Here is an 18838-nt window from a genome sequence, read left to right as displayed (position 1 = left end):
TCAAGGCTAGAAGTATTCTTCAATTTAGAAGAAGGAAGGACAGAATAGAAATGGTCTAATTCCAAAATATATTAAGATAGTTAAACAAGCACATAAGATACAGGTGTAAGGAAAGTTCTAGGGAACATTAATCACTATTAAACTTGGCAAGAAAAGAGGTGTCTCCAGCAAGCTGGTTTTAGCCAGTATGTGTATAGCTGAAAAATACAGGGTCATCTGGATGTCAATTAAGTTCAAGCTACCAGGGGCCCATAGGAGAAAAACATTACAGCTTTACAGCTCAGTAAAATAGTTAGGTTTTCCATAAGGAGAAAACTCTACACTAAAAAGATATAAGATGGAAGTTCCCTATAATACCTGCTAAACACACACCTGTAAGGAAAGAAGGAAACTAATTTGAAAGTGAGATGACATGAGGGAATATATTTTTGAAAGCCAAGTTCATGTAATCAATTATAACTATAACTGTTATATTCTAATACAACTGTTGGTGTTGCATATATTTAAACACCACTCCTTTTTATAATGCACACATATTAAGTAGTGAATCAAGGTAGCAAGGATTTTGTGAACTCTGCTTCACCTAACTTTTCAGATGAAGGAGGGGGGCCAAGAATGAGTGGATGAGAACATGGGCTAGTGTTGATTTGTTGGCATATGACTCCAACTGAGTCTGAAGAGTTGGTTGAATTCTTTAGAGATTACTGTTTGCAAAGAGATAAGGACTGTCAATATAGATTGATGATTGGAGCTAATTGAGGCCTCCCATTGCTTTCAATGGGACGAAAATTGTATAAAAACCCTGAGCCGATCACACTGAGACCACCACAATCAAGACTCAGCTTGGCAGAGCCACGTGGTCCATCCTTTGCAGATCTCCACAAGACAGTCCTTCTCTTTTGTTCACGCTACTCTTCCTTATAATAGGAGGTAAGCATATTAATGGTAATATTGTATCTTGCATGTATTGGTTATATTGCTATGAGGTTTTGAAACTATGTTTTAGTATTGAGAGTGTTATATTGAATGTGCTAAAACATAGCAGTGGGTGCTTGTAGGCTTTGTGCTTAGATGGCCCGAGGGCTGCACTAAAATACATATAACTGTATTATGTTATTGAAGTATTAAATGCTGAGCTTGTAATAAACTTAGGATTGCTAATTATTGTTACATGTTTTGGGGTTTTGGTAGTATGCGCAAACTACTAAACCAATATTAAAGGCATTTTAATAAACCGAAGGAGCGCTGATGTTGCTCTGATTCGTAAAACTTCAAATAAATGAGTCTGCGTGATTTTCTTGATTAAATAAAAGGTTTTATGGACACACCGCTGGTCCAGTGCTCGAACATAAACCACTAGGAGTTTTAAACATCTCTGTCCTCCTTAACGTCTCCCCTGAGTTAAGAGTGTGTGCAGAGCAAATAATATAATAAAAGAGAACGTGAAAAGTGAAAACGTGACATCAATACAAAGTTTGTGTGTGTCGTTGACTTGGCAGTGTGTTTAAGTCTGATTATTATTATCATTATTTTTTAATTCAAAATAGTTACCTTGCATTCTTTACTGTTCTTGCTGATAGTTGGACCCGAAATTCTGGCCTTGTTCCCAGGAACCTGTGGCAGAGTACTCTTGATGTAGATATAATGTCCCGAAGTTTCTCTTAGTGTATGGTCTGTGGGAGGCCCACTTCCAATAGTAGGTGTGCTTCCAGCTTTTAGAAGCCAGTCAAAATCATCGTTATGCCACTGACGCCAGGAACAAAAGTCAAATTCAAAATCACAACGCCCCTGGAAATTTCCTGTAGAAAATAATTCCAGGTGTTAGAAACAGATGAAACACAGTGGTCCAATCGTATCCACACATGAATGCGGTAAACTACAGAAAAGCAGAAACAGCAGCTTCAGCAGAGCTTTTGGATACTTGGTTTGTCTAAGCTTCATCAGATAATCTTATCTCAATCCAGTAAAGGTTACTAGTTATTTATCTTTTCTGTGGTGCTGCATTAAGAAAGAGCATGGAAGTTCTGCTGTCCAGCCCAAGAGGGATTTGAAAGTGGCATGAAAAAGAGAAAACTACCTGTAGGAAAAACCTGGCGGTTTTACCTCTGGTAAGCTACAGTCAAAATATTACCTAGGTGCAACAGACATAAACCTAGCAACTGGAAACTTAGCTATAATTTCAATCAGTAAATACACACTTGCCCCCAAGTTCCCTTGTTCATATCAAAGTGTCCAGTTTTGGCTGTCATCTAGGATAAATGCTATCCTAAACATAATCCCCAACAAAGTGTCTTTTAATTCCGTAAGATGCCTTCTAACCCTTTCCACATCTCCAGTGACAAGTTCATTATGGGCATCTTGCCTTTTTAATATTTAATACTGTTTGCAGGAAAAGACTGCCAATATCGAATATAAAGGTGATCTCTTTATTTAAGTATCGGGTGAGGAACACAATTGCAGAAAATTGTCTGACTCAGCAAGGTAGATTCTCTCCTTGAAAAGGTAATTATTAGAATGATTTGGGGTTTTGGACTTGTTTTTATTATTTATGTACTGGGTGACAACGCATGAATAGAGAAGGCATAATTACCAGACCACTCTTACAATTCAGCCATTGGCTTGTGGTAAATATTTCAATAAATCTGTAATGACTCTTGGTGTAGGGTGGAGAGGGAGTTAGTTTATGAAAAGCACAGCAGTGTAGCAGATATTGGATTTTTGGTCTCTTAGGTTTTGCTCTGATGTAATCTTCATTGTACTTAGTCCCTGCAAAAATGGAAGATTGAAATAGAGTACAGTACCCCTGCTGTCATTTAAAAAAAAAAAAAAAAAACACAAAAAAAAACAATGGAGACAAAATGATCACCAATGAGAGCAAAGTGGCAATGCTATGCTATGGGACTGTACTTAGGTACAAAGGTTTCCACAATGGTATGAATGACTTGTGAATGGTACACCACTGGTAACATTTATTTTGTTCAGTTAGAAATTGTATCACATTTATAAACAAAAATTAATTGAGGTTCCATGTGGTATCATAATAGAACCAGCATGGTGCTGTATCAATACATGATTTGTTCAATATTTGTTCCCAATCTAATTGTGTTGCCATTGCTCAGGTTAATGGTTCTGCTAAGGTTGCTAAGGGTAATACTGTATTATAGCTGGTAATATCTGGTTGCCTTGGCTCTATTATGCACTAAAGTGAAAATCTGGTTGATAAAAAAGGAACAAGTGCTAAAAAACAAACAAAAACAGGAAAAGGCTAGCAAAAATGAAATTTGACTTACTGCAGATAAATGGATTCTCATCAGATGCATCACCACAGTCATTTTTAAAGTCACACAGACTGTCTTTCGGGATACAGTATTTGTTGGCACATGCAAATTCATTAGCAGTGCACTGCCTGTCTGGAATCAGCAAAGGGGCGCAGTTTTCAAAAGAAATGTCATCCACCACTACATCTCCAATGTAACTCACACCACGCTTTGCCCTCAGGATAATCTGCCAGAGTTAAACAAACACAATTCACTAAACAACTTAAATGACTGTTGCATAATGCATTAGGCTCTACTGACGTTTTGATTGGGGAAAATACATTTCCTGATGAAACCACAGATTACTCAAATTATAAATCAGTTCAACATTCATCTGTGCTGCAATTTATCTATTGTTTTTATAACATTTCTACAAATACACTATACGAATGAATAATGAAATAGAAAAAAAGTTTAATGTTCGCATTTTAAAAATACTTACATGGGTAAGTGTGACAGAGATCGAATGAGTCTTAGTGTTAGATCTCCCTCTCGACCTGTGAGAGCACGGTATACGAGGAACAGAGTACCCTTAATGAAATGGCACGACAATTTATTCCGTAGGGTAGATGGAAGTCGGTCAGTTCGGAAGGGGGCGGAGCCATGGCACCCGAGCTCAGTGACCCAGACGGTAAGCGGCGTGGCATCCGAGGACTGGAGGAGCGGATGCGCTCGTTAACCTCGGGGTCATGGGCGAGGGTATAAATAGGGGGCATGGCTTGAGTGATCTGTTCCTTTGCATATGGTTAAGTTAAATAACCGAGAAGGAGCCCGTACTGTGAGGAAACCGTGAGTGTTCTGTGTCTGTGTATTAACACTGTGTGTCTTGTGTGTTATTTGTCACAGAGGATTACTGAGCACGATCCAGAGCTGCAGCCGCAGGCCAGCGAAAAACCCGGACTTCACCACTCACCTTTCACTACCAACTGTCTTTGTGTTTGCACCTTTTAGCACTTGAATCACGCACTGTCTTTTGTGTTCGTGTTTAGTGTGGGTGTCGGAACGGGACTTTGGGGTTGCGGGTCAAACCCGCGGGATTATAAATTAGAAGTGATACACGCCGCTGTATCACTTCCAGCACTATTATCATTTACAGGTTTTGCCTTGAGGCTCTGGACATTTACAAAAATAAATAAACACCCTTGCACCTGTACCAACGTCTGTCTGTGTGATTCTTCTGCACTGCACTCACCTGCACGTCATTACCACTTTGCCACACGTGGTGTCAGAAGTGGGATGGACTACGCCACACTGTCGGCGCTGCTGGAGCAGCTGGACAGCAGACGGGAGGGGGAGGAAAGACGGAGAGAGGAGAGGTACACCGCGCTGATCGAGAGGGTCGGGCTGGCAATACCTCCCACAGCATCAGCGGAGCGCGGCTTCATAGCGCCCAAAGCCAGGACGCATAAAATGACGGCGGATGATGATCCAGAGGCATACCTGGTGGCATTTGAGCGGCTGGCTACCACCGCGTCATGGCCCCGACAGTTCTGGGCAAGCCAGCTGGGACCCTGCCTGATTGGGGAAGCGCAGGCAGCATACCAGGCAATGGGGGATGACGACGCCGCTCAATATGACCTGGTAAAGCTGGCTATTCTCCGCCGTCTGAATATTACGCAGGAAATGCACCGAGTGAGGTTCAGGGAGTACAGGAGGTCCCCGAACGTACGCCCCAGGGTGGTCGCGCAGAAGCTCTGTGACCACATGATACACTGGCTCACCCCGGCGCTAAAAACAACTGCCCAGATGGGGGAGGCCATCGTTATTGAGCAGTTTTGTCATGTGGTCGGCGCCGAGACCCAAGGATGGATACGGCGCCACAACCCCGACACCCTGGAACAGGCAGTCAAGCTCGCTGAGGACTTCGAGGACTCCCTGGTATCCGCCCAGACCGGGCTACTCACCCCACCTCAACGGAGCGGCCGAGCCCCACCTCCTCTCTCTGCTCCATCAGCCCCACCACCAGGACCGGTTCAACGACCTCCAAGAGCACCAACCCCAATGGGCGACCTTGCCTCCTCTTCATGGAGACCAAGGTTGGCCCCCAGGGGGGGTAGAGGTGCTGCCCCTGCCCCGTTGCCATACCAGCAGCGGGACAGACCATTTAATACTGTGCCCTCCTTTCCCCCTACCTGTTTTAGGTGCCGCCAGCCGGGACATCAGGCTAGGTCATGCCCATCTGCGATGGAGTGTGACGTGGCCGTCTGTAATCTGGCATCTGAAGCGGGTAAGCGAGGGAAAAATGGTCGGGAGGGGCCTTGTATTGTTAAGGTGATTTTTGGAAATGTGAAGACCCATGCATTAGTGGACACAGGGTGTGGTCAGACCTTAATTAGAGCATCTCTCTTGGGCGGTATGGTGTGGCAGCCACAAGGTCAGGTGGCGATCTCCTGTATCCATAGAGACACGGCAACATACCCCACAGTAAAAGCATATTTATCGGTCGGTCCGATGAAACGTTCCCTGGTAGTTGGGGTAGCGGAAAGGTTACCACATCCCATTATTCTGGGTCGGGACTGGCCCAACTATAAAGATTTATTGAAATTAAGGGCAGTCCCGGCCATACACGCAAATGTGGCAGAAAAAGTAGAAGGGGAAATAATTGGTAATGTTTTTCCCTTTCAAGCGGAAATGTTCTCTTCCCTGTTCCGGCCGAAAAAAACAAACAAAGAGAGAAGGCTGCGGAAATGGGAGGGAGCGTTAATGAGACAAGGCTGGGGGCTGGTGGGAGCCTGTTATAACGGTGAAAAACGTCAGTCAAAGGGGGTCGGAACGCAGTGTGACCGAGAGGGCGAGGTTACTGGGCCATCAAGGGCAGATGTTACTCCCGCCCCGCTCAATATACCGGACATGTGGCACTCGAATGTGAACCTAGTGTGGGAGCAGGACAATGACCCATCACTGGTGCACATTCGGGGACAGGTCCGGTCCATTGAAGGTAAGGATGTTGAAGGCGCTGGGGCACTAGTATTTCCACACTTCATTATCAAGGGGCAATTACTATATAGGGTAAACCTGGCCGCGGGCACAGGACATCCTGTAACACAATTATTGGTTCCCCCGTCTTGTCGGCTGGAGGTCATGAGGCTGGCGCATGATATCCCTTTTGCGGGGCACCTCGGAGTTGACAAGACAAGGGAACGGATATTGGCTCGATTCTTTTGGCCAGGTGTTTATAAAGAAGTGTCGAAATATGTAGCCACATGCCCAGACTGCCAGAGAGTAGCGCCGGGTCGAGTGCGCCCCGCCCCTTTGGTCCCACTGCCGATTATTTCCACCCCCTTTGAACGCATCGCAGTGGACATAGTCGGCCCTTTGCTACCTTCTGACTCCGGGTATACGCATATATTAGTGGTGGTAGATTACGCAACGTGATACCCAGAGGCAGTTCCATTGAGGTCCACTAGTGCTGCTGCGATAGCCAAAGAACTAGTGCAGATTATGGCAAGAGTAGGGATCCCCAACGAGATATTGACTGATCATGGAACTAATTTCTTGTCAAACACGCTACAGCAGGTATATAAATTACTAAAAATACGTCCCATCAGAACGTCGGTTTACCATCCACAGACGGACGGTTTGGTGGAACGTTTTAATCAGACTCTAAAGGCGATGCTGAGACGATTTGTGAATCAGGAGCAAAAACATTGGGCATCGCTTCTCCCCTACCTCCTTTTTGCAGTGAGAGAGGTGCCGCAGAGTTCGACAGGGTTCTCCCCCTTCGAGCTCTTGTACGGCCGACAGCCTCGCGGCATCCTCGATCTGTTGAGAGAGGGGTGGGAGGAGCACAAAGGCTCGTCCAAAAATGTAGTGCAGCATGTGCTCCTACTGAGAGATCGCCTAGATTTGGTCGGTCGTTTGGCCCAAGACAATCTCAGATCGGCTCAGCATCGACAACAGCAGCATTACAATCAAAATGCATTAATCCGAACCTTTCGACCTGGAGACAAGGTAATGCTGCTACTTCCCTCAGCGGAATCCAAACTATGTGCTAAATGGCAAGGGCCATATGAGGTGATTCGGGCTATAGGAAAGGTGAATTACGAAATTAAACAGCCCGATCGCCGTAACAAAAAAGAAATTTATCACATAAATTTATTAAAGCCCTGGCAGGCAAGAGAGGTGTTATTTATAGCCCCAGGCAATATAGAGGATGATTTAGGGCCCGAGCTAGAACCCTCTAGCACAAAGAACATTTCGATGGGGGAACAGTTACTTCCTGATCAGCAACGTGAACTACGTAGGTTAATTGAGGAATTTAGCGATGTTTTTTCTAACACGCCCGGTAGAACTAACCTCGCTGAATATGACATTATCTCTCCCCCAGGTGTCACAGTGCGAGAGAGACCTTACCGGGTCCCGGAAAGTCGACGGAGTGGCGTTCGCAAAGAGGTATGGGACATGCTCGAACTTGGGGTGATTGAGCCTTCCAGGAGCGAGTGGTGCAGTCCAATTGTGATAGTGGCCAAAAAGGACGGCACCAACCGCTTCTGCGTTGATTTCCGCAAGGTAAACGCTATTGCCAAGTTTGATGCGTATCCCATGCCTCGGGTCGACGAACTCCTAGATAGACTGGGGACGGCGAGGTTCATCTCCACTCTGGATCTGACGAAAGGATATTGGCAGATCCCGTTAACTCGTAGGTCTAGAGAGAAAACCGCATTTTCAACACCAGAGGGGCTGTTTCATTTTACAACCATGCCGTTTGGGTTACATGGTGCGCCTGCTGCCTTCCAGAGACTGATGGACCAGGTTTTACACCCACATCGTGAATATGCGGCAGCGTATATTGATGATGTGGTCATTTACAGCTCCACCTGGCGAGAGCATTTGGCTAGGATCACAGCCGTCCTTCAGTCTCTAAGGGCAGCCCGGCTGACAGCTAACTTGCGAAAATGTGCGTTTGCCAAAAGAGAAACACAATATTTGGGATTTGTAATGGGGAATGGCAGGGTGAAACCCGTTGTCTCCAAGGTCCAGGCCTTGGTAGACGCGGCAATCCCCAAAACCAAGGCTCAGGTGCGGTCGCTACTGGGGTTAGCCGGTTATTACCGCCGCTTTATCCCCGAGTATGCCACAGTGGTTAATCCCTTAGTTGACCTCACCAAAAAGAGCGCACCAAATTTAATTAAATGGTCAGAAGAATGTCAGGGGGCATTTAATACTGTTAAGCAGAGACTTTGCCAGGCCCCTGCTCTCATCACTCCAGACTTCACTAAGAGATTCATCCTCCACACCGATGCTTCGGATGTCGGTTTGGGTGCAGTCCTGTCTCAAATGGTAGGCGGAGTAGAACACCCTGTTCTGTACATAAGTAAAAAAATGCTCCCTCGGGAGCGCAACTACTCCGTCGTCGAAAAAGAGTGTTTGGCCATGAAATGGGCTACTCACTCTTTAAGATACTACCTGCTGGGACACTCATTTGATCTTGTCACTGACCACGCCCCACTCAAGTGGTTAAGCACAATGAAGGACAGCAATGCCCGGATAACTCGGTGGTATCTGGCATTGCAGCCCTTCATGTACCATATGGTACACCGTGCAGGGAAAGACCACCAAAATGCGGATTATTTTTCCCGGGAGGGGGGAGTAATGGGAAAGGTAGGTTTAGCCGAGTGTTTCTTCGGCTCCACTCTGAGCGGTGGGATATGTGACAGAGATCGAATGAGTCTTAGTGTTAGATCTCCCTCTCGACCTGTGAGAGCACGGTATACGAGGAACAGAGTACCCTTAATGAAATGGCACGACAATTTATTCCGTAGGGTAGATGGAAGTCGGTCAGTTCGGAAGGGGGCGGAGCCATGGCACCCGAGCTCAGTGACCCAGACGGTAAGCGGCATGGCATCCGAGGACTGGAGGAGCGGATGCGCTCGTTAACCTCGGGGTCATGGGCGAGGGTATAAATAGGGGGCATGGCTTGAGTGATCTGTTCCTTTGCATATGGTTAAGTTAAATAACCGAGAAGGAGCCCGTACTGTGAGGAAACCGTGAGTGTTCTGTGTCTGTGTATTAACACTGTGTGTCTTGTGTGTTATTTGTCACAGAGGATTACTGAGCACGATCCGGAGCTGCAGCCGCAGGCCAGCGAAAAACCCGGACTTCACCACTCACCTTTCACTACCAACTGTCTTTGTGTTTGCACCTTTTAGCACTTGAATCACGCACTGTCTTTTGTGTTCGTGTTTAGTGTGGGTGTCGGAACGGGACTTTGGGGTTGCGGGTCAAACCCGCGGGATTATAAATTAGAAGTGATACACGCCGCTGTATCACTTCCAGCACTATTATCATTTACAGGTTTTGCCTTGAGGCTCTGGACATTTACAAAAATAAATAAACACCCTTGCACCTGTACCAACGTCTGTCTGTGTGATTCTTCTGCACTGCACTCACCTGCACGTCATTACCACTTTGCCACACGTGGTGTCAGAAGTGGGATGGACTACGCCACACTGTCGGCGCTGCTGGAGCAGCTGGACAGCAGACGGGAGGGGGAGGAAAGACGGAGAGAGGAGAGGTACACCGCGCTGATCGAGAGGGTCGGGCTGGCAATACCTCCCACAGCATCAGCGGAGCGCGGCTTCATAGCGCCCAAAGCCAGGACGCATAAAATGACGGCGGATGATGATCCAGAGGCATACCTGGTGGCATTTGAGCGGCTGGCTACCACCGCGTCATGGCCCCGACAGTTCTGGGCAAGCCAGCTGGGACCCTGCCTGATTGGGGAAGCGCAGGCAGCATACCAGGCAATGGGGGATGACGACGCCGCTCAATATGACCTGGTAAAGCTGGCTATTCTCCGCCGTCTGAATATTACGCAGGAAATGCACCGAGTGAGGTTCAGGGAGTACAGGAGGTCCCCGAACGTACGCCCCAGGGTGGTCGCGCAGAAGCTCTGTGACCACATGATACACTGGCTCACCCCGGCGCTAAAAACAACTGCCCAGATGGGGGAGGCCATCGTTATTGAGCAGTTTTGTCATGTGGTCGGCGCCGAGACCCAAGGATGGATACGGCGCCACAACCCCGACACCCTGGAACAGGCAGTCAAGCTCGCTGAGGACTTCGAGGACTCCCTGGTATCCGCCCAGACCGGGCTACTCACCCCACCTCAACGGAGCGGCCGAGCCCCACCTCCTCTCTCTGCTCCATCAGCCCCACCACCAGGACCGGTTCAACGACCTCCAAGAGCACCAACCCCAATGGGCGACCTTGCCTCCTCTTCATGGAGACCAAGGTTGGCCCCCAGGGGGGGTAGAGGTGCTGCCCCTGCCCCGTTGCCATACCAGCAGCGGGACAGACCATTTAATACTGTGCCCTCCTTTCCCCCTACCTGTTTTAGGTGCCGCCAGCCGGGACATCAGGCTAGGTCATGCCCATCTGCGATGGAGTGTGACGTGGCCGTCTGTAATCTGGCATCTGAAGCGGGTAAGCGAGGGAAAAATGGTCGGGAGGGGCCTTGTATTGTTAAGGTGATTTTTGGAAATGTGAAGACCCATGCATTAGTGGACACAGGGTGTGGTCAGACCTTAATTAGAGCATCTCTCTTGGGCGGTATGGTGTGGCAGCCACAAGGTCAGGTGGCGATCTCCTGTATCCATAGAGACACGGCAACATACCCCACAGTAAAAGCATATTTATCGGTCGGTCCGATGAAACGTTCCCTGGTAGTTGGGGTAGCGGAAAGGTTACCACATCCCATTATTCTGGGTCGGGACTGGCCCAACTATAAAGATTTATTGAAATTAAGGGCAGTCCCGGCCATACACGCAAATGTGGCAGAAAAAGTAGAAGGGGAAATAATTGGTAATGTTTTTCCCTTTCAAGCGGAAATGTTCTCTTCCCTGTTCCGGCCGAAAAAAACAAACAAAGAGAGAAGGCTGCGGAAATGGGAGGGAGCGTTAATGAGACAAGGCTGGGGGCTGGTGGGAGCCTGTTATAACGGTGAAAAACGTCAGTCAAAGGGGGTCGGAACGCAGTGTGACCGAGAGGGCGAGGTTACTGGGCCATCAAGGGCAGATGTTACTCCCGCCCCGCTCAATATACCGGACATGTGGCACTCGAATGTGAACCTAGTGTGGGAGCAGGACAATGACCCATCACTGGTGCACATTCGGGGACAGGTCCGGTCCATTGAAGGTAAGGATGTTGAAGGCGCTGGGGCACTAGTATTTCCACACTTCATTATCAAGGGGCAATTACTATATAGGGTAAACCTGGCCGCGGGCACAGGACATCCTGTAACACAATTATTGGTTCCCCCGTCTTGTCGGCTGGAGGTCATGAGGCTGGCGCATGATATCCCTTTTGCGGGGCACCTCGGAGTTGACAAGACAAGGGAACGGATATTGGCTCGATTCTTTTGGCCAGGTGTTTATAAAGAAGTGTCGAAATATGTAGCCACATGCCCAGACTGCCAGAGAGTAGCGCCGGGTCGAGTGCGCCCCGCCCCTTTGGTCCCACTGCCGATTATTTCCACCCCCTTTGAACGCATCGCAGTGGACATAGTCGGCCCTTTGCTACCTTCTGACTCCGGGTATACGCATATATTAGTGGTGGTAGATTACGCAACGTGATACCCAGAGGCAGTTCCATTGAGGTCCACTAGTGCTGCTGCGATAGCCAAAGAACTAGTGCAGATTATGGCAAGAGTAGGGATCCCCAACGAGATATTGACTGATCATGGAACTAATTTCTTGTCAAACACGCTACAGCAGGTATATAAATTACTAAAAATACGTCCCATCAGAACGTCGGTTTACCATCCACAGACGGACGGTTTGGTGGAACGTTTTAATCAGACTCTAAAGGCGATGCTGAGACGATTTGTGAATCAGGAGCAAAAACATTGGGCATCGCTTCTCCCCTACCTCCTTTTTGCAGTGAGAGAGGTGCCGCAGAGTTCGACAGGGTTCTCCCCCTTCGAGCTCTTGTACGGCCGACAGCCTCGCGGCATCCTCGATCTGTTGAGAGAGGGGTGGGAGGAGCACAAAGGCTCGTCCAAAAATGTAGTGCAGCATGTGCTCCTACTGAGAGATCGCCTAGATTTGGTCGGTCGTTTGGCCCAAGACAATCTCAGATCGGCTCAGCATCGACAACAGCAGCATTACAATCAAAATGCATTAATCCGAACCTTTCGACCTGGAGACAAGGTAATGCTGCTACTTCCCTCAGCGGAATCCAAACTATGTGCTAAATGGCAAGGGCCATATGAGGTGATTCGGGCTATAGGAAAGGTGAATTACGAAATTAAACAGCCCGATCGCCGTAACAAAAAAGAAATTTATCACATAAATTTATTAAAGCCCTGGCAGGCAAGAGAGGTGTTATTTATAGCCCCAGGCAATATAGAGGATGATTTAGGGCCCGAGCTAGAACCCTCTAGCACAAAGAACATTTCGATGGGGGAACAGTTACTTCCTGATCAGCAACGTGAACTACGTAGGTTAATTGAGGAATTTAGCGATGTTTTTTCTAACACGCCCGGTAGAACTAACCTCGCTGAATATGACATTATCTCTCCCCCAGGTGTCACAGTGCGAGAGAGACCTTACCGGGTCCCGGAAAGTCGACGGAGTGGCGTTCGCAAAGAGGTATGGGACATGCTCGAACTTGGGGTGATTGAGCCTTCCAGGAGCGAGTGGTGCAGTCCAATTGTGATAGTGGCCAAAAAGGACGGCACCAACCGCTTCTGCGTTGATTTCCGCAAGGTAAACGCTATTGCCAAGTTTGATGCGTATCCCATGCCTCGGGTCGACGAACTCCTAGATAGACTGGGGACGGCGAGGTTCATCTCCACTCTGGATCTGACGAAAGGATATTGGCAGATCCCGTTAACTCGTAGGTCTAGAGAGAAAACCGCATTTTCAACACCAGAGGGGCTGTTTCATTTTACAACCATGCCGTTTGGGTTACATGGTGCGCCTGCTGCCTTCCAGAGACTGATGGACCAGGTTTTACACCCACATCGTGAATATGCGGCAGCGTATATTGATGATGTGGTCATTTACAGCTCCACCTGGCGAGAGCATTTGGCTAGGATCACAGCCGTCCTTCAGTCTCTAAGGGCAGCCCGGCTGACAGCTAACTTGCGAAAATGTGCGTTTGCCAAAAGAGAAACACAATATTTGGGATTTGTAATGGGGAATGGCAGGGTGAAACCCGTTGTCTCCAAGGTCCAGGCCTTGGTAGACGCGGCAATCCCCAAAACCAAGGCTCAGGTGCGGTCGCTACTGGGGTTAGCCGGTTATTACCGCCGCTTTATCCCCGAGTATGCCACAGTGGTTAATCCCTTAGTTGACCTCACCAAAAAGAGCGCACCAAATTTAATTAAATGGTCAGAAGAATGTCAGGGGGCATTTAATACTGTTAAGCAGAGACTTTGCCAGGCCCCTGCTCTCATCACTCCAGACTTCACTAAGAGATTCATCCTCCACACCGATGCTTCGGATGTCGGTTTGGGTGCAGTCCTGTCTCAAATGGTAGGCGGAGTAGAACACCCTGTTCTGTACATAAGTAAAAAAATGCTCCCTCGGGAGCGCAACTACTCCGTCGTCGAAAAAGAGTGTTTGGCCATGAAATGGGCTACTCACTCTTTAAGATACTACCTGCTGGGACACTCATTTGATCTTGTCACTGACCACGCCCCACTCAAGTGGTTAAGCACAATGAAGGACAGCAATGCCCGGATAACTCGGTGGTATCTGGCATTGCAGCCCTTCATGTACCATATGGTACACCGTGCAGGGAAAGACCACCAAAATGCGGATTATTTTTCCCGGGAGGGGGGAGTAATGGGAAAGGTAGGTTTAGCCGAGTGTTTCTTCGGCTCCACTCTGAGCGGTGGGATATGTGACAGAGATCGAATGAGTCTTAGTGTTAGATCTCCCTCTCGACCTGTGAGAGCACGGTATACGAGGAACAGAGTACCCTTAATGAAATGGCACGACAATTTATTCCGTAGGGTAGATGGAAGTCGGTCAGTTCGGAAGGGGGCGGAGCCATGGCACCCGAGCTCAGTGACCCAGACGGTAAGCGGCATGGCATCCGAGGACTGGAGGAGCGGATGCGCTCGTTAACCTCGGGGTCATGGGCGAGGGTATAAATAGGGGGCATGGCTTGAGTGATCTGTTCCTTTGCATATGGTTAAGTTAAATAACCGAGAAGGAGCCCGTACTGTGAGGAAACCGTGAGTGTTCTGTGTCTGTGTATTAACACTGTGTGTCTTGTGTGTTATTTGTCACAGAGGATTACTGAGCACGATCCGGAGCTGCAGCCGCAGGCCAGCGAAAAACCCGGACTTCACCACTCACCTTTCACTACCAACTGTCTTTGTGTTTGCACCTTTTAGCACTTGAATCACGCACTGTCTTTTGTGTTCGTGTTTAGTGTGGGTGTCGGAACGGGACTTTGGGGTTGCGGGTCAAACCCGCGGGATTATAAATTAGAAGTGATACACGCCGCTGTATCACTTCCAGCACTATTATCATTTACAGGTTTTGCCTTGAGGCTCTGGACATTTACAAAAATAAATAAACACCCTTGCACCTGTACCAACGTCTGTCTGTGTGATTCTTCTGCACTGCACTCACCTGCACGTCATTACCACTTTGCCACAGTAAGCCACAACATCTACAAATCTTGCAGAAAATACTATACCACTGATATTATATGAAGTTTATGAAGTGAAGAAAACAAATACACCTCAACAGTACTACTAATTCCACTTCATTATACAGCTCAGGCGATTCTTCACAACACAGAGACGACATATCTGTCACTCAAACAAGGTAACTTGCTTAAACTACACGTTTATTACTAAATGTCTCTAGAGAAAAAGTGTGCTTTGTGGCATGTCTGGTTTGTTGGAGCTGTGGCAGATGTGCTGCTCTAATTATTTTGTTCCCACTAGATGTTTTAATGAAGAGGATTCAATATGCAAAAAACCTACACTGAGGTGCGGCTTAAGGCTATCAGATCATGTTAAACCCTAAACCAGTACAATGTTTAAATGTACAGCAATATAATGACTATGGGTACAAATCTGAATATTACACAATATAGACAGACAGACAAAGAAAAAAATTAGAAACCGAACCTCAAAATTGTAGCGGATTCCAAGGATTACTTCTCCTCGTGTCCATTTGTTACCCTGGCTTCCACTCTGAGACCAAACCTCATGAGTTACATTGCCAAATTTACTGAATACCTGAAATACAAATACACTTATGATTTACTGCAGCCGTTTTAAGGGTTAGAAAGTAAAGCAGTTCCTTCATCACTGATCAGTCACCCCATTTTAACCCAGGGATCTGCCTCGCTTTTTTATCTTTCTTACTTTTGCTCCTCCGCCTCTCCCTCTGCCTCCTCTGCATCTGTGTCCCATCCTCCCTGCTAGCTTGAGCTTCACCTCTATACCAGGTCAGCATCTCTCCTTCTTACCTTTGTTCCAGATTTCATCCTGACACACCCCACTGAGTGAAGCTTAAGTCAGTATAACATTAAAGTGGCTTTGTTGACTAGAGCATAGACTTTTGATCTAACTATTGTCACTGGAGTGTTTTGCTAGGCTGGCGTTTTTGCCTAAGAAGATCTATCCAGAACAAACAATAAGTAAGAGTGGTCCTCCAGCATATATTGATTTGGAGGTCACAGTCTGCACGTTGTCTACCTGTGCAGAAGGTTCAGTTGATAAACCAGGCATGTTAAAAACAATATTGAGACCAGAGTTACGTTCTCATTTTCTAGTCATAAACTCAGGCACCCCAGCAATAAAAGTAGATGTGGACATTTTGTAAGCAATAAGACTACTTCCAAATGTGTAAATGTTGTATTAATAACAGTATACACTGTAACAGCTTGCATAGATGATATAATAAATAGCATGTTGTGCATTTTTGTTTCACATCAATACCTGTAATGACCCCACTGTGACTCCATTCATATGGTACCAAAATACTAGTTTACACTGCGGCCCAGTCTGAGAGATCACTGGTGTCAGGAGGTCTGCAATTTGACCAAATTCTCCATTTGAACTGTCAGCATACATATACCAGCCTTGAGGAGTCCCTCTGCAAAAAAATGAAAATACATGTTACAGTCCAGTTACAACAATGCCACTTAAATAAGTGTCCTTTCTGTCTTTTTCTAATTACCACCGTAATTATGCAAATCATTTTTATTTTAGATTGACTTCTGGGCCTTAATCCTAAATGTGTGCTTCTTTCCCTGGATAGACCTTGCAACTGTGGATTACTGATCCTCCAAGGTCAAGGGTCAGACGAATCATAGGTTTTTAATGGAAGACAAAGTCATTTGCGAGCCCTGTACATGTTGAAACAAATTTGTTCATAGAAAGGTCGCTAGTCAGAGCTTCATTATTGAAGATTAAGAAAAATGTCAAACCCCTAAAACCAGGAATGATGTGTACACATTCAGTCACATTTTTTTGGAGTATTTGAAATTACATACTACAATGGAGGCAGTATTATCAAACTATATCAAAAAGTACTATAAAGTGCAAATTAGATTGTTGAGGGAGTAATGTACTGTGGTAAGATCTGCATAACTGAAGCCTGCTAAAATATTGTTTACATAGTAAAATGAAAAATAAATTGACTGCTCATTAAGAACAAGTTTTACACATGCATTCTGATTATGGGTTTATGAATCAGAAAAGAAGGGTGATTTTATATATATATATATATATATATATATATATATATATATATATATATATATATATATATATATATATAATTGTGACATTACCACTACTGGCAAAAACACCAAGAAATACAATAAAGAAATAGCATATTAAACAAAATTTGTAAACCATGTGCTTTTGGGCAATTTTCTGCAGACACTGGACAGATTAATTCTACAAACCCATTGTATTTCAAGATGACTCTACCAAAGCAACCATCAATTCATTGATGCTATTTGCAGCGTATAATGTAAACTGTTTTGACAACACATGGAAATACTTACTGAATACATACAGAAAAGTGCAATTTGTAACATTTGTTTGTACATCTCACAATAGTTTGAAGCAAACAAAAAAAACAGAAGAGTATGTTACTTACAAAGTATGGTCAATGGTGGGCCTGTGGTTTTTTTCACCAGGGTGGAGGGTGGAGCCTTGACCAGTAAACCAATGAAAAGCATGTTCTACTTTTGAAGACATCGTCATTACATTTTGGTACCAGCCACACATATTACCTCCTTCAAAATCACACATTGGATGTACTGCAAGGAACATGTTTAACAAAATGTAAGGACACCCTTAAAAGCCCTTCTTGTTGCATGTTAGTAATGCAGGTTAGTTATGCCAGTAAAAGCAAACTAACATTACAAAACTAGAAAGAAACCACTAAAAGAGCAACTTGATACAGGTGTGAATTATCACAGTAAGCTTACCTAATGTATTAAACTTCTTCACTTTGTGTATCAGTTTCTGTTCAGTTGTCACAAACTCAGATGTGTAAGCACCCCTGTGGCATAAAAAGGATCTCAAACATGCCTTCTCCCCAAGGTCAGCAGGTACACCAAAGAAGACCCATGAATCATGTTTGAGAGCCAGTTTGAGGCCACAGTGGTCATTTCAACTTCTGTTTTAAAATACCTGCCATAACACTGTCAATACGGCTTACAGCAAGCATGGTCTTGTAATACAGTATGCAAAATGCAATTATAGATAGATAGATAGATATATAGATAGATAAAACCCCAAAAAGTAGTCTGATCTGCAAAATATAAAGCAAACATATCAGTGATTATTCATCCATTTGTACTGTACTTTCATGCTCTTCTAGCAATGCTATTGTACCGAGAGAGCACCTAAACTACAGTATGGCTGAAATGAGTCAGATCGTGATTTGTGACACATTAGCTTTCCATGCGATTCATTTAAATTTCAGATTCTAAGCCTGTATGAGTGCTCCAGCAACAGAAACTTCTCAGGCCTGGGATAGAATCAGGATTCAGCACAATTCACACTGTGTACCTGAACCAGCGACTCCAATAAAGAAGCCAAGAAATGGATAGGTTGACACTGAATTCCTCCATCATTCCTTGAGAGGACTGTCATTCAAGGGCAGACCTGAGACATTCTTGAGGGGTAAACTCACATTGGCTGTTTCAATAACAATGTGAAAGTGCTGCCGTTTTTTGAACATACAGTATTTGGTTTGCATGTTGCATTTATACGAGAAGCTCATCCTTTAGCAAATGTATTTTTATGCAAGAAATGAGACTGCCACACAACTATAGTCCTACTCAGCTCTATATAGGTGTTTACATGAGGATTTAGGCATAAGTATGACCAACTAGAAAAGCAATAATGCTTCATACTGAAGTGCATGTGGATAGCAGCTGTAGAAACCAAACATCCCAATTCTGTAAGCAGTGTGTAAAACAAAATCACATAGCAAAATGTAGACATAGTATAGATTATATCAGATCAGTCACTAATCTGAAGAGGGTCTGGGTCCAACTGTTTCAGATTAGTGAGACTACTATAGTAT

The 18838-nt window shown here is 45.7% G+C and overlaps 1 protein-coding gene across 1 annotated transcript in view; it reads right to left on the bottom strand.

The window, feature by feature from the left end:
* LOC117967562 (MAM and LDL-receptor class A domain-containing protein 1) overlaps positions 1 to 18838 on the bottom strand; it is a 166919-nt gene that overhangs the window by 59275 nt on the left and 88806 nt on the right. The window contains exons 67-71 of the mRNA XM_059023145.1: positions 17399 to 17561; positions 16228 to 16384; positions 15412 to 15522; positions 3291 to 3504; positions 1552 to 1799 (exon numbers count right to left, since the gene is read on the bottom strand). Coding sequence (XP_058879128.1) covers positions 1552 to 1799; positions 3291 to 3504; positions 15412 to 15522; positions 16228 to 16384; positions 17399 to 17561 — 893 coding nt within the window. The remainder of the gene's footprint in view (positions 1 to 1551; positions 1800 to 3290; positions 3505 to 15411; positions 15523 to 16227; positions 16385 to 17398; positions 17562 to 18838) is intronic.

This window comes from Acipenser ruthenus, chromosome 4, assembly GCF_902713425.1.
Source record: "Acipenser ruthenus chromosome 4, fAciRut3.2 maternal haplotype, whole genome shotgun sequence".
NCBI classification, from domain to species: Eukaryota; Metazoa; Chordata; class Actinopteri; order Acipenseriformes; family Acipenseridae; genus Acipenser; species Acipenser ruthenus.
This window is presented reverse-complemented; position numbering and strand designations above follow the sequence as displayed.